This window comes from Carassius carassius, chromosome 48 (assembly GCF_963082965.1).
Source record: "Carassius carassius chromosome 48, fCarCar2.1, whole genome shotgun sequence".
In the NCBI taxonomy this organism is placed as follows: domain Eukaryota; kingdom Metazoa; phylum Chordata; class Actinopteri; order Cypriniformes; family Cyprinidae; genus Carassius; species Carassius carassius.
This window is the reverse complement of record NC_081802.1, coordinates 3,049,115-3,065,820: the sequence shown is the minus strand read 5'-3', so window position 1 is coordinate 3,065,820 and position 16,706 is coordinate 3,049,115. Positions and strand designations below refer to the sequence as shown.

At 35.2% G+C, this 16,706-nt stretch overlaps 1 protein-coding gene across 2 annotated transcripts; it reads left to right on the top strand.

Annotated features, from left to right (window-relative positions):
• Positions 1-2,961: 2,961 nt before the first annotated feature.
• On the top strand, positions 2,962-8,062 carry LOC132131666 (uncharacterized). Of its 2 annotated transcripts, XM_059543733.1 has the most exons (5): positions 2,962-3,196; positions 4,053-4,388; positions 4,473-4,799; positions 5,169-5,293; positions 7,419-8,062. In XM_059543733.1, the coding sequence occupies exons 1-5, from the start codon at positions 3,025-3,027 to the stop codon at positions 7,485-7,487; spliced, it is 1,029 nt and encodes a 342-aa protein (XP_059399716.1). In that variant the 5' UTR covers positions 2,962-3,024; the 3' UTR covers positions 7,488-8,062. The 2 variants fall into 2 exon arrangements, with proteins under 2 accessions (XP_059399716.1, XP_059399717.1); XM_059543734.1 differs by lacking the exons at positions 5,169-5,293; positions 7,419-8,062 and adding an exon at positions 4,917-4,965.
• Positions 8,063-16,706: the final 8,644 nt, after the last annotated feature.

Below are 16,706 nucleotides of genomic sequence, written 5' to 3'. Positions count from 1 at the left end.
CTCCCTGGGCGCCACAGGATAAATGGCTGCCCACTGCACCGGGTGTGTGGTCATTGCTGTGTGTGCGCACTTTGGATGGGATGTGAAAACTAAATGCAAATCATGCAATAAACCATGAGCTTATTTACAAATAAGAAACTATAAAAAAATAAAAACAACAAAAGAAAAAAAACAAAGAGAAGGAGAATTAGTGGTACTAAATTAAAGAAAATACAGCGTTTAGCTTACACCAGTAATTCCTTAGGATCCAAACAGGGATACATTTAGAAGCCACCAAACTTCTAAATTCATCCCTGTTTGGATCCCAAGGAAAATGGTGGCATTTTCCTTTAAAGCCCTGCCTGTTTTTACCATCACTGCCTGCTCATGCAAATATTATAATAATGCATCATGTAATTTTCGTGCATTAGGGAGCCGCTATCAATATGCAGAGTATTTAAATCTCTTATAAATGAGCACTCTGTGTTTACTTTCACTTTCAATTTGGCGATCACTCGCACTCTGTGTAAAGGAAGCACATCTTATAAGATCATATAAGATCCATCATCATCTGTGAGTTAACGTTTGTATGGTGTTAGGGTCTGGGGCCCCGTTTTCAACTTATCAAAAGAAAATTATGAAGTGTGTGTGTGTGTGTGTGTGTGTGTGTGTGAGAGAGAGAGAGAGAGAGAGAGAGAGAGAGAGAGAGAGAAAGTGTAAGTGTGAGTTTTGTGTTTCTGCCCCTGCCGTCCTGCACAAGGTTGTAGCACTTTAATTCATAAATGTTATCTAATAAAGGTAAAGGGCAAATATTAGCCATATATGCTGTTTATATTGCTTTTAATTGAGATGAAGTAACCATCTGTTGAATGTTCTAACATAAAATTTTTGATTGCATTGAATTAAAAAAATTAAATGTGGGGGGTCCACCAGACCCACAGACACTGGCTGAATAACAAAATATGAACACTACACAAGGGTTAAGTGACTTAAATTTTAGGATCTATAAAATTGGGGGCTTGGCAGAAGTGTGTATCGAGGGTGCATAGTGGCCCCAAAAGGGGTGCTTGTGAGCACCCTTTTAAACGCTAAAATTACTAATGGGACACACTATGGTCTCGTGGACTTAACAGACACACGCACGGGGTGGCCATTGTAAGTCCGCACGACCGAAAGAGCACACGAATTGTTCCATTTGAGACGGGGCCATAGGGTGTTCCATTCTCCATTTTAGAGTTTAGAAGGGTGCTCGTGAGCGCCCTCTCATGCACCCTCGATGCGCACTTCTGCTGGCTGAGCACGAAAGCCTGCAAGCTACCCAGGTGGAACATAAATCTTCATTATATCAATATAAAAATGTGTTTGACTATAATTTAATGGATTGTTTTAGTGCCTAAAACACAACTGAGTACAATACATTTCTACTTAACAGAGATATTTTTAAATTAGATCAAGTTATTTGAATTTTTTTTTATTATTATTCCTCACCTCCAGGTATTTTAATAAAGGGGCTCACTATAACTTTATTGCTCATTCAGCTTCTCAATACTCCCAAATGCTTGCTCTCCGACATTGCACACCCATGGATGAGGAATGCAGACATAGTGATAAAAATTGGAAAAAGGCCGGAAGTCACCAGTAGACAGACATAAATGCCAGAAAATAAAATGAGTTATTTTATGCATTTCATTTTTTCGCAGATTTTCCGGCATAAATGCATTGTGCTCACAATTATTTGTGCATTAGATTACAAATAAAAAATACATATTGTGCCTTATATTGTAATTTAGAATTGCAGATTATACTTTAGTGCATGCATTTGAGAGACTTTCTTGTGTGCTGCGTAAAACGGGGGTAAGGAAATGATGGTAAGGAAAGTGTTTACTGACATACTCTAACAACATCTCATCAGACCGCAGTTCACAGTTGTTCTGCTGAAGCTCATTTGGCTGCTGACGCTTTTCCGCGCTCGTTTGACTGAGGTGAAGCTGAAGCGCGCGTCGGAAAATTCTCCCGTTTGATGTGGTCATAAAGAGATACGGCGGTTCCGCATATTATTACATGCATTTCTTGTCAACAAAAAAAGAGACAAAAACTGCTCCCTTCCGTGACCCTCTGGCTGCGCACACGGTCAGACTTACCGCAGCTACTGGTGGTTTCAGTTTCATTTTGAAAGTATAAATTGAATTATTTTAATATTTCTATATTCAAAAACTTTATATTTAAAACATTAATCTCATATCAAAAGAAAAATTATTGATGCTGATTTCATTTGACTGATAAACGTATTTTTCCTGATTATAACTTATTTTAATTGAATATATTGCGTATTAAATTTTTGGATAAAATATTATAAATAGGCTATATTTTTTGACACCAAAGATGACATACATTTAGTAAAGTAAGAAAAAAATAATCGCATCACAAAGGTAAACTTTACACTTTAAAAAGTCAAATATCACCTCAGAATGAAAAGGTTAATAGCTGCCATTGATCTATTACTACAATTTATTAATTTATTTTTTTAGTAAAGAAATATAAGCGTAGATAACCAAATAATGTAACGTTACCTTTTAAAAATGAATTGCAAATGTTTAGGAAAAGTCTGAAATATTAAATGTAATGTACAAATCATGCAATACTGTACCACTAAATAAGAGGTGTTTTTAGATCAGCTAATCGGGCCATTATTAAGCGTTCTCCGGTTTTTGTTTTACACAAAACGAATGAGGCTTACACTTTAACATATGCAAATTCACACACAAAGTATATTTAATTTGGCCTGAATTGCAAGGTGCATGTCTTGATATCAAGGAAGGTTTACAGAAAATATAAAATAAGTGTAATGTTATTATATATTATAAAGGGTTTTATAATTTAATACATCTGAAAAGTCATCTAATATTACAACGCCCAGAGGTCGACCATTGAATTTGAATTCTCTGCTCTTCCGCGAAAAGCCCTCTTCCGTAAATGACTGTCCACTTCCGCAAGTGTTTATACTGCATTTTACAAACGGAACACGGTGAAAAGCCTTTTTTCCTCATGCATATTAGAAAACGCGAGGATCATCACTCTCCTTCCATTGGGAGGATCCAGTTAATGCAGGACAACACTTATGAATCATATTCCGCATTCGTTTACTGGGGGGGGAAAGTGGTGAAAATGAAACTTTTCCTAAATGTACTCTCAGTGACTTTGTTTTTACTCGACCATGGTGAGATTTTCTTCGTGCAATCTCTTTTCCGTGATTTCTGTGTCCTGTAGAAGGCCTAATCGCTTCTTTGGTGATGCACGGATGTAGTCTAGTGATGATTGACTTGGCGTAGGCTAATGTTATTGTTATGATAAAGCTTACAAACACTCACAGACATCGATGGACGGTGAAACACGGATACCACATTTTAACAGTTAAAAACAACGCTATCGCAGTTCGAACGAGATCAGATCAGTTTAATTTGCGTGATAATTTGTCTTTTGAAATAGGTCACGTGACGGCGTTTATAAAAGTAACGTAAGGCCTATCTAACTTCTGTTAAAGTTGACATTTTGTCAGTGCAGAAACTGATCAAATGTAGCTTGGATAAAATGTGAGTCGCTTTGGTTAAAAGCATCAGCCAATTTCATAAAATGTAGGCCTCAACGTAATTTACGTGGGAGATTAAGCACGAACATATTTATAAAATGTAGAAAACATGCCACTGTAGTGTCTCTCTTTATATAGTGCAAACTAATTCTTTAAAGTATTTTATGGGTACTTTGTAATATTATGATTCAATGAAAATTTGTAATTTAATGTTCAAAGGGTGTGAAAATATGAATATGGAAATGTGGATTTTGTGTTGTATAAGATCAGAAGAGTAAATGTGTAATTCATTGATGTTCACCCACTGTTTGTTTGCATGTGTGACATTGTGAATCCAGACACGTTTCTCTAGTAACAATCTTTATGAACTATATACTAATATTTTCACAACACTATTATATATATATATATATATATATATATTTATATATATATATATATATATATATATATATATATTTATATTTGTATGTGTTTGTTTCTTCAGCTGCATCTGGTGTTGAGACAAACAGAGTCTCGGTGTCAGTGAGGGAGGGAGATTCAGTCACTCTACACACTGGTGTTCAAACAGACCAACAAGAAGATATTAAATGGTATTTCAGTGGCACTCGCATCGCTCAAATCAGTGGAGATCTCAGTTATATCTGTACAGATGTTCAGTGTAATGAAGGAACTGAGAGATTCAGAGACAGACTGAAGCTGGACAATCAGACTGGATCTCTGACCATCACAAACCTCACAAACACAGACTCTGGACTTTATAAACTAGTGGTAATCAGCACCAGCAGTGATAGTGAAACGATGTTTTATGTTTCTGTCATTGGTGAGCTATTTAATGAGTGTTTAATTGCAGTTTATGTATGTTTAAAATGCAAGATCCTCCAGCAGCTGTGGGTTTGTGTTTCAGGTGTTTCTGCTGCTGAACAAGATAAAGTGAATGAGGGAGAATCTGTCACTTTAGATCCTGGTGAAACTAAAAGCCCAAATGATACAGTGAAGTGGTATTTTAATGACATTCTCATCGCTGAAATCACTGGAGATCAGAGTGAGATCTGTACAGATGATCAGTGTGATGAGAGATTCAGAGACAGACTGAAGCTGGATCATCAGACTGGATCTCTGACCATCACAAACACGAGAACCACAGACTCTGGACTTTATAAACTACAGATCAGCATCATCAGCAGTAGCTTCAGTTTTAGGAGGGTCAAGAGTTTCAGTGTTTCTGTCACTGGTGAGTGTGACTTTGTCATTCAGTGTATTTTCCTTTGAGGAATTTAAAAGAAATTTCAATATTTTAGATCAACCCACTAAGTGTTAGGATGTGGACTGTAAAAAAATAATAATTAAGTTTTGGGTCAATGACGCTTTGACTAATGTTATTGACATGCAAAGTGCATTGAGCGATGCTCAAAGTGCAGATGCTGTTTGAGCTGCAGTAGCTAAAAACAACTCAAAGCACCATTTATCAGTTTAAACAATGTCATACACCTGATGACCAAAGTATAAAGGTGTAATTATTAGTCAGAAGATATTGTTAAGTGCTGGGTATATTACCATTCACTCTCTAGTAATAATGACTGCTTCTCTTTATCTGTTCCAGATTCAGGTCTGTCTTCAGCTGCTGCAGCAGGAGTATGTGCTGCTGTTGTTCTGCTGATGGCTGCAGCTGGATGTTTTGTTGTGGTTTACCTTCGCCGCAGAAGATACAGACAAGCAGCACAGAATGTACGTATGACATACAGCTCACTTAACAAGATATATGACAGTTTGACAGTGGTATGAATACATTTTGTATGTACATTTTTTATAATTATGAATTTTTTTTATTGTTGACAAACAATAATATGTAAAATGTGAATATGTCTTTTTGTCCTTTATATTTAACACCAGGGAAGCAGATAGTCACCATTGAGGCAGTGTCAAAACAATCAAAAACACAAATAACTCCCAAATTAACTAAACCATTAATATAAAACACATATTTTTTTTTTTATTTTTTTTTTTTTTTACAAAGCAATTGTCTTTTTAGTAAACACCAATACTAAGAATTCTAGATGTGATATTGAAATTAGTGGTCAATACGTGTTTTTTGACAGCCAATGCCGATATCTTGGAATGCAGAGGGTCCAATAGCCGATATAAAGCCGATATGATTTTGTTTTACAATTATTATTATCATTCATATTCAAGAAATTTGAAATCATTTGACAATGGATTAAAAAATAAATGTGTAAAAAAAACATGTTTCTAATTTATATGACAGTATTTTTCACAAATAAATAAATATTTAATAAAAATTATAATTAAAAAGAACGTAAACACTGTAACCAACAGGGCACTCAGTTTTCTGGGAAGTTTGTGTTCACTGGGAATCATATTTTTCAAATAAAGCTAGGGTAACCCTCATTTTACACACAGCACACAGTGAAAATGACATGAATATGACAGTGGGCAAATGCATAAAGCGCAGCACGAGTTTAAAGTTTAAAGCATTTAATTCACATGGACCGACTGTCACACAGAAAACACGTGATCATGCTTGATAAAAATGCACACTTCACAAGATCTCACGCAAGTTTGCAAGGTTTGTGAAATTAAATGTTCATTAGTCATTCAAAGATTTGTTTAAATTATATAAATGCATATTTGCTTAATGCTGACGGCAAACGAGAAAGTACCACAACCACGACAACAGACAAGAGTGAGAGTGTGAGCACTGTTTGCGTTCAGGTGCTCTCAGCGGCGTCAAAATAAAAGTCCCGCTTCGAACACATTGGGCAAGCCTAAAAACTTATCGGCCGATACCGATATTTGAAAAATGCTAAATATCGGCTATATCTGCTTTGCTGAAATATTGGTCGACCACTTATTTAAATAACAATACAATCAGTTTATATTAAATAAGATGGCCACCTGATGCATTTTAACACATTGTGTTAAACAACCTCTCTACAAACAACCTACATTTCTTTTTATGTGTAAATATTGGTATGAACATAAAAAGACTTAACAACTTAAACATAAAAAATCACAGGCATTTGATAATGGAAAAGGGTCGGTGTCAAAGGTTTCTTGTGTGTAAATCTTTTTCGCTAGTGCTTAACCAACTAATACTAGCACCTTTCCTTCTTTTCTTGTCTTTCATAAAAAAAAACCCTGGCTATGCGATCTTTACTAGACTAACTGAGACTTGTCATGGCACTTGTATACTGTTGTTGTTCTCTTGTTGACCTGACTGATTCTATTGTTCTCATTTGTAAGTCGCTTTGGATAAAAACGTCTGCTAAATGAATAAATGTAAATGTGTAAATACTACAGTGCATCTCATCTTCATAGACTTGCCAGTTCTTGCTGTGAGATGTTACTCCACTCTTCCACCTAGAAGATTTTCTTGAACACATCTGGTAGTTCATACACTCACATGTGGTTTGGCTCTGTAAGGATGAACAGCTGTCCTTCTGTCTAGCTCTGTCTTAGTTGTCTTACATTAAAGACACTGCAGTTTATTGCTCTGGTTTCACCTGCCGTCCTCATGCCTCTCTGCAGCAGATCTATGACATTTTCATATAGCTGATCAGAGACCCTGAGCATCTTTATTGGAAAGTTATTGTAACTCTGACATTAATTTTCCTTCACCTGTAAACTTTCAGTGTCTTAAGAACTGTTACACAAGTGCATGCAGTAATTGTTTCTGTTCATTAAACAAGCATTAAAACATAGTTTAAACTAAAATACATTATACCGAGAAAGGTACATTTCTTTTTTTGCTGTGTTTATTTTGTTGTTTGTGTAACTTAAACATCAGACCTCATTAGTAATTTGAACTTTTTTTGATTGTGTTTTCTTACAGAAGGATGATGATGATCCAAAAGAGATTCCTTCGAGGTATGGGATGGCCTTAAATCAGACTCAGGCCTAGGCTTCTAAGTCAACAATGTAGCATAATTCATAATTTTGATACTTTAAAAAGGGACACTTAAGAGAATTAAGAAATGATGAAGAGAAGAAGATCGTCTGAAACTCTCGTCATTTACAAAGTGATGCCAGGACATTTTCTGTTGCATGTCTGTTGCACTATGTATACAGTTTAAGGTGTGGTTGGTATTTTTTTTCAAAAACGCTTTATATAAAAAAAGAGTAGGGCCGAGTACCAAAACAAACTTGTAGCCAATCAGCATTAAGGGTGTGTCTACTCATGATGTCGAGGAGAAAGCGTTTAGCGCACAGGACGGACATTAGCCAAGCTGAGCCACGACAGAAAGATAGAGATGGTGATAAAATCAGAAGAAGAAAACGTCTTTGAAACAAAAGAAGGCTTATGATAAGGCAAGAAGTAGGAGTAGAAGTAGAAGTAGCTTTCCAGCGCTAGAGAGAACTCAAGGAGCGGGAAGTCCTGGGATCGGACAACAAGGTTGTTTTGTTTCTTCTTTATAGTTGAGTAACATTGGTTTTGCTTTGTTTCACAGATCTAATAGATGTTTACTTTTGCTTAGATATGCTTGTCGTTTTTGCTTGTTAGTTAATATTTTGTTTGTTGTTTGACAATCGTATTATCGTTCCAGTCAACTATGATGAAGACACTGTCAGCCTGGAGCGAGAACACATGTCAAACCTGTTCATCAATTTGCACTGGCCACTAATAGCTGCTTGCATAAAATTCAAGGCATTAATGTTTGCCCTCAAAACCACCACTGGCTCTGAACCCCTTTACTTAAATTCATAGACTTATGTGCCTCTAGAAGCTTGTGTTCTGCAAGTGAACCTTGCATCATTGTTCTTCCCAAAGAGAGACAAAATCACTTTCACAGACTTTTGCATTAAATGTTCCCTCCTGGTGGAATGACCTCCCCAACTCAATCCGAGCAGCTGAGTTCTTAGCCATCTTCAAGAATCGGCTTAAAACCCATCTCTTCCATCTTTATTTGATCCTCTAACTCTAGCACTCTCTATTCTTTTCCTTATTTATAAAAAAGCCCTTTTTAGACTCTATTTATTTAATAGCTGCTTGTTTTCTTAAAAAAAACTAACACTAGCTTCTCTAATCTTTTTGTATTCTATCTGTTTTCTTTTTATTTATTATACAATTAATAAAAGCAAAGAAGGCCTCTACCACTAGCTTGCTCTATTCTTTATCTATTTTGTTTTTTTATTTTATTTATATATACCGTATCCGGACTATAAGTCACACTTTTTTTCATAATTTGGCTGGTTCTGTGACTTATGGTCAGGTGCGACTTATTTATCAAAATTTATTTGACATGAACCAAGAGAAATGAACCAAGAGAAAACATTACCATCTCCAGGCTGTAGACGGTAATGTTTTCTCTTGGTTCTGGGTTCTAAATAAATGTGACTTATAGTCCAGTGCGACTTATATATGTTTTTTTCCTCGTCATGACGTATTTTTTTAATGATGCGACTTATACTTAGGTGCGACTTATAGGCCGAAAAATACAGTATATATGTATAAAAAAACTTGTTACATGTACTGTATTTTTTAGCTAACTAAGACTTGTAATAGCACTTATCATCCAGGTGGATGCTGCACACTGGTGGTGGATGAGGAAAACCCCCTGACAATGTAAAAGCGCTTTGAGGGCCTAGAAAGCACTATATAAATGTAAGGAATTATTATTAATATTACATATCATTGCTCTTTTGTTGATTTTGATTGCTTCCACTGTCCTCATTTGTAAGTCGTTTTGGATAAAAGCGTCTGCTAAATGTAAATGAATAGTGAAAAAAATATTGTTAAGGGAAATTTAAAAAAATTACTTTCAGTGTCCTGTAGTTGGCATTATGAAGTAGAGAGTAAAACTTTCTAATATCTTTGATACTCAGTAAAACAACACACTCAGAAAAAAAGGTACAACAGCTGTCACTGGGGCAGTGTCTTTTCAAAAGGTACACTTTTGTACCTTTTATATTTATATTTATGCATTTAGCAGACGCTTTTATCCAAAGCGACTTACAGTTCATTCAGGCCAACATGTTTTTTTTTACCTAACGTGTACCTTTTAGGTACTAATATGTACACTTTAAGTACTTACATGTATCTTTAAGGTACCAATATGGACTCTTTAGGTACAAAGTTGTGCCTTTTGAAAAGGTATCACCCCAGTGACAGCTTTTGTACCTTTTTTCTGAGAGAGCAGAGTATCCAAAAAGATACTCGAGTACAGAAATTAATTACATTCACTCAAATACTTTACACACCTGCTTTGGACAAAGACACCGCATGCCAATTTTGAAGTCAATCACAGTAAGGATTGTGTAGCTAAATCCATTTGTACCGTTTTCCATGTTAAAGCACTGCCAAGTGGTCAGTCACTGTGTCCTTTTTAATGTAATCAAAATATGAGCACTTATATATGCGTGCCGAGCTCAGTGAAAAATCTCATCCTGGTCACGAGTTGCAGCCATTTTAGTAAAAGTGGCTTCACCCACTTTGAGCATTTTGGTGCTCCTTGATGACTGTGAATCGAAATTTAACTTTTTGCTAATTATAGACACCAGGGAATGTTTCCGATCCAGTTTGGTTCCGACCGGGCCAAAAACCTAGGACTAGTTCGCAAAAGTAGGTTTTTCAGAAATGCCAAAATACCCAAACATTTTGCCTATATCAAATCTGCCTATATCAAATCTTTGTACTTTTCACCACTGTAGCGCCCCCATCAGGCCGATTGGTGCAAGCCTTAGTGACATTGGGGGCTTTCGCACTGCACAGATAGAGAACCAATTTCTCCCTCGGGCCATTTTCCTGGTTGCATTCACACCGGCAGCAGGAACTCTGAAGAGGCTGAGTTTGTAAAAATGCTAAAAGTTTTCTGTGAGGGATGGGTTTAGATGTAGGGTTGTTGTAGGGCAATAGAAAATTCAGTTTGTACAGTATAAAACCCATTATAACTATGGGGAGTCCCTACAAAGATAGTACACCAGACGTGTGTGCACGTTCAATTCATAATGCATTTTTGTCATGTAAATTTTTTGCCATGAGTTAAAATGTCACATGCCAAACTCCTTACAACTGATCTTGGCATAATATGAATAAATAAGAACTGGACATAGATGATTTTGTTTCATTAACATTCATTTTCCAGTGTTTGTAATAAGGCACTCAAATAGTTAAAATGATCTGTGTATATAAAGAGGTTTTATTTTGTAGTAAAAGCAGAGGTGGGTAGTTACATTTACTTCGTTACATTTACTTGAGTAAACTTTTTAGGTAACTAATACTTTTTTGAGTAGGGAGAGCGGGGTCGAAAGTAACGTGGGACGAAAGTAACACAGCGGTTTTCTCAGAGCCTCTTATTGCATTTGCATTCCAAGCTATGACAGCATATTCAACACGCAACCCTTGATGGAGCTGAGAAATATCACATGATTTCGTCATCGTTTTCCGCAGTTAGGTCCGTAAAACTGTTTTCGAGTACAAAAAGTAAATTATTGAAGCGGTAATTTTTTTTAAATAGTTGTGTTGTTTTTTTTGTTTCATATGTCACAGTAATGATCAATCTACAGGTTATTTTTTTCAATAATGAAAGTAACGATTGTTACTTTTGTCCCGCTACAGTTACAAGAAGTATTTATTTTGTTCCGGTGCATGTTATACTGTAAATTTCTGTGTCTTGCATCATTTATTAAAATGTTTATGTCATATTATACCAAAAGAATATGTCAAGAGTGAAGGTCAGACAGACAGACAGAGGGTCTGGTTTTATCCAGATGTTTATGAGAGGGCTTTTCTGGACAGAGAGGAACATCACTCTCTGGACAGCTGCTAAATCACATTTACCTTAGTTATATTTAGGTTTTAGGCATACTTTACCTTTGAAACCTCCACCTAAGAATTTGCAGTGTTTCCAGATGTTTTAATGCACATTTTGAATTGATGCATAAAAACAACTGGATGGAAACATGAATAGGCCTACTATTACATTATGTTTAGAATTTATGTAATTCAATTTTTATATTGTTCATTCTGTTGAAAATTTTTTTATAAAAATACACTGAAATAAAAATGTTTAAAAAAAAAATCAAGTTTGTACAATGGGGTTTTGAGACATTTGATGAAACTTAAATTTAAATAGAAAATATGAAAATGTAATTTAAATGTTTTTTTTGCAAAGATAAAAGACAAAATATGTTTGTAGTTACATATTAACAAGGTCATAGTCAGGTATACTTAATAAAAAATAAGAGTATCAGAAAACAATCTAGCTTATATTGTTGTGTTACTTTTAACCCACCTGTGTGTTACTTTCGTCCCAACCGACGGGGTCAAAAGTAACAATGTGCAACTTATGTTCAAAGTGAAATTATACTGAAGTCTTTCTACATTTCTACAAAATACCACCTGGTATTGACAGACCACACTTCCCAGTTACTGACCACAGCAGAAATATATCTCTGTCTATAACATTATCTTTTAAAATTATGTTTTTCTGAAAAATGGTACTTTCGCCCCTGCTCTCCCCTATATTTAAAGATGGGTACTTTTACTCTTACTTGAGTAAATTTTTTGGAAAAAAATCTGTACTTTTACTTAGTTACTGTGGGCGACGCTCCTCTCGTTACTTTATCTTAATGCAATTAATGTTATAAATTCTTCAGTTTATTCAAAACGCGCCGTCTACTTTTTTTCTGGACAATGAGCGATGCTCATTCGCGAATGATTCATTCTTTTGAGTCAATTCTGTTCAAAGGCTTGATCAAACCAATTGGCAAACGAGTGAATAGGTTCATGAATCAGTTTGAATGATTCTTTCAGTTCCCTGCCGCACACGCGCTGAGCATCTGAAGCAGTTCACTCAGAATTGTAACGTTTAACATCATCAGCGTTGAAAACGTGGCTATGGAACTGCACTGAATTGAAAGCAAATCTGCAAAGGCTATTATTTGCTAGCGATGGAGATCCTTATTAGATGAACACCGCGTGTGCTGTCTACTGTTTAACAGGTAATAACTTGGGCTACAATTGATAACAGTACACGATACCACTGTGACATTAGTTTGTTGTACGTGTGACTTAACAGAAGGGAACCAAGTTGAATGCAGCTTCCAAAAGACAAAAAATAGCTGATTAATATTTTATTAATTTTAATACAATCACACCGGCGTGAGAACGTTCAGCGAGTCATATCATCAGCTGCTAAATTCAGATCTTCAGATCCCTGAGCCAGAGATAGATGCGTTTTTACAGCGCTGTGCATTATAACCAATCACACATAATTCTTTTGAGCTTATTAAAGCATTGGCCAATCAGAGGTGTTCCGATGAGTCATCGCTAAAAATTCCGGTTCTTCCTTCACATTCCTTCCTTCACACATCATTGATAGTAAATCAACATATTGGAATGATTTCTGAAGGATTATGTGACATTGAAGACTTGAGTAAAGGCTGATGAAATATATATATTTATACACACACACATACATACATTTTATCTATATATCTAAATAAAATAGGCTCAGTATATATGACCCAAAGTAACTAGTAACTAACTACTTGAGTAGATATTTTATCCGATACTTTTTTACTCTTACTCAAGTGACTATTCAGACTAGTACTTTTACTTGAGTAAATATTTCTATAAGTACTTTTACATTTACTTGAGTACAGTTTTTGGGTACTCTACCCACCTCTGAGTAAAAGTCAAGAATCGCATGCCTTTCCACTAGCAGAATGTTTTTGGAGTGTTTGTTTCTCCTTTAACTTTGCATCAGCCTGTATACCATTTATTTTCTGAAACAAGCAACAATTACTTGAGATATATATGTATGTTCATGTGCTAAATACCATTAAAAATATAAATAAATACCATTACCATTAAATATCTGATTCAACCATAACTGGATTCTTTAAATGTTGTGATGCGACACTAGATGGTGCTCTAATACAGTATACCTTTTAATATAAAATAGTATTTCAAACAATTTATAAAAAGGACACATTCTGTGGGTTGCTGTTCTTGCAAAATTGAAATCTAAGAATAATAAATAGGGAAACAGGCATCAATGACTGACTTGTCTCATTTGTAAGACTTCATCAGCTGTGTTTTGTTCCCTGATTGGTCATCCTCAGGTGGGGGACGGTTCTAGAGCTGAAAAGGAAGGTGAGATATTTTGTGCACATTTTCTCTAATCTTGATCTTGGTTTCAATCTAGACCTTCTCTTGGAGTTTCACTAAAACACGTGCTCATGTTGGATTCATCAGACAGAATTCTTCACTCAAGTACTATCTATATCTCTGATTTTAGGGGCCTGTGAGATGTATTTATTGTTTAATGAAATACCAAAAGGTCAATCAGGTGGATTTAGTGATTTGGGGGCCCAAGGCAAACACAGGAATGGGGCCCTATGTACAATTTCACATATTTACAACCTTTAGGTTCCTTTCCTTTGCCACAGAGTCCATTCATAAAAGCGGAATTTACTGTGCAGTGAGGAATGTTACAGAATGACTGGCGCAGATCTGCAGTTGAATCTGAATTTATAACTGAATACTAAACAACAGTGTATTTGTTTATTGTTTATTGTTGGCACTCGCTTTTTTCTGTGAAGTAGAGGACGCATACACACAGGCACACTTCATGTTCGGTTGAAATAATCATTAAATGTGTAAATGTATAATTTCCTTCATTTTAATTTAAATTTGTAATTAAAATAAATGTATTTTAAAAATTTGAATAAGACAGCCTTATGTTGTGTAGAAAATTGCTTTGTGAAAATTACCCCACATCACCATCTAGTGTCCAACCTGTTTAAATGTGAACAAGGAGTCTACATCATGAAAGAAATGCATTATTTATTACATTTACAAAACAATAAATAAAAAGGACACAACTATGGGACGGGGTCATGCAGCAGCGAGCATCACAAGAGTGAAAGAAACCTAAAGGTTGTAAATGTGTGAAACTGTATAGGGCCCCATTCCTTTATTTTGCCTGGGGCCCTCAAATCACTAAATCCACCCCATGTTAAGTCTGCCTCTGAGATCAGTGTTTATCTGGTTAACATGTCCAGGTTAACCCTTACTATTATATGTTTTAACTAGGGATCTAATGATGCACCGCGAGCCAGTTGAATATCTAAACAAAATATGTAATGATACAATTGAGATTATAAATGAACTGCGATACAGTTCAGGGTAGGAGTTAATATGAATGTATCTCTGATCTAATTTAGATGAAAAACTGCTCATGCAGCATGTATGCAGTATCTTTGTTTGGATCTAAGAGGCAAACTCTTAGTTTATTTATATATGAAGAGATGTTATTTATTAGTTTTTTTTTTCATTTTTAAATTTCACAAAGAAATGTTCAGCATTTCTTTCAAGCAATAATAAAATTATATCTTTTCATTTATAATCTGTTTTAAATCTAATTTTGTTTAAAAAAAAATTTGTATTGTGAGTTGAGTGAATTGTTACATCCCTAGTTGTAACTACACCATTAAGTGTGCAAAAATCATATTTCTAAATAGTTCTACATTTTAAAATATGTATGTGTGTGTTATCCCTGTCCGACAAACAGTGATCTCTCTACAAGCCTAAAAAGACAAAACACAGTAACCTCACCAACACTGGAAATCAGAAATAAACTGTATAACTATAACAATAAAATATAAACTTTTTAACTTTTAAATTCTGGTTGATTTCATTGATTTAAATTTTTACAGTATAATTTGACAATTTACGTTTCACCTTTGGACAGCAGCACTGTTATGCTACTGGGGGGAAAAAACCACAAGATTGTTATTATGCAACATTTCTAGTTATAGTTACAGTTTCACCTCAAAACTAATTTAAACTGAAATAATAATTAGCAAACATCACTCATAAACTGTTAATCACACCCCAGCAAGCAATTTTGCATTTAAAAGACGTCTAATAGCTGTCCAAACACAGCCCAGACGTCTAGGCTAAAACAAGGCAAAATTTGGACTGTCAGTGAAAATTTAATAGACCAAATGAAACCAAACACCTTGTAATCACTGTTGACTTTGCGTGCATGATGGAATCTCGCAAGTTATATTGTCAGAAGCGACATGTAACCAAATTCAAGGTTATTTTGCCTAAAAGTGTTAATCATTGCCGGACTATATTGGGTCTATAGCTAACCTAGAAGGTGAAATGATGGCTATTGCTTGCTGGGACATTGCATTTATTCTTAAAATGACTCCTAGACCGAAACAGGACATGGCCTTTATTGATCTAAAAAAAGTACAAATTAAAAAAAACGTTATACTTAAAAAAAAAGAATACAATAGTTCTTAGGAACAATTGCTATTTCTGAACACCAGCACTGCTAAACTGCACAATCACTGCATGAGTAAATAAGATCATGATGCATATACAAACAAAATATATTATATTTTCATATTCTACAGTAAATTCCATATGATGTAAGACCTTTTTGTCAAACAACGGCATTGATGCGTTTAGTATAGTTGGCCTATTGCTGATTTTGTGTTGAGCAGATGTGAAATGGTTTCATGTGAGCAGGAATGGAAAAAAGCTATTGACACACTTTCCACACCTCAGAGACACACTCACAAACAGACATCGACCACAAGACACATTAGACACATCCTCATGAACAAGCTGTGTGTGACTGTCACAGATGTAAATAAATGTGAACATGGCAGAGTCTTCACTCCTTTTGATTGCTATTTTGCATCTGCATTTTGGCTAATTTCATGAGATTTGCACACATTTAAGAGTTAAACTCAAATTGCTCCATACTTTTATCACAAGACAAATAATTTTTACGTTTTTACAAGACCAGTTCACACTTTAAACCCCTCAGGATGACTGATTCTCATCAAACACTCAGACTCAAAAGTTGTCGCAGGCCATCATCTTCTCTTTGTGATTGGTGCATAATCTTCATGATGCTCCTCGTCAGCTTTCTGTGAAGAAATTGCATAACACAAGAAAATAAGGTGCATCCTGATGTGAAATAGTTTTTTCTTCTATGGAATGATGCTGTACATTTTTCCTTCTTTGCCACCCACTGCCACTTATAACAACGTTGGAAATAAGCACAGTTAGAATAGCTAAATATGTGGGAGAGCCTTGCTATTGAGTGACTGCTACATATTATATATATTTCAATAGGTAGCACTTTAATGTTAA

Excerpts from the sequence above, each read along its gene's own strand:
- LOC132131666 (XM_059543733.1), top strand. The coding sequence starts at position 3,025 with ATGCATATTAGAAAACGCGAGGATCATCACTCTCCTTCCATTGGGAGG. Across the intron at positions 4,800-5,168 it reads TTTCAGTGTTTCTGTCACTG|ATTCAGGTCTGTCTTCAGCT; the intron begins GTGAGTGTGACT and ends TATCTGTTCCAG. Across the intron at positions 5,294-7,418 it reads ACAGACAAGCAGCACAGAAT|AAGGATGATGATGATCCAAA; the intron begins GTACGTATGACA and ends GTTTTCTTACAG.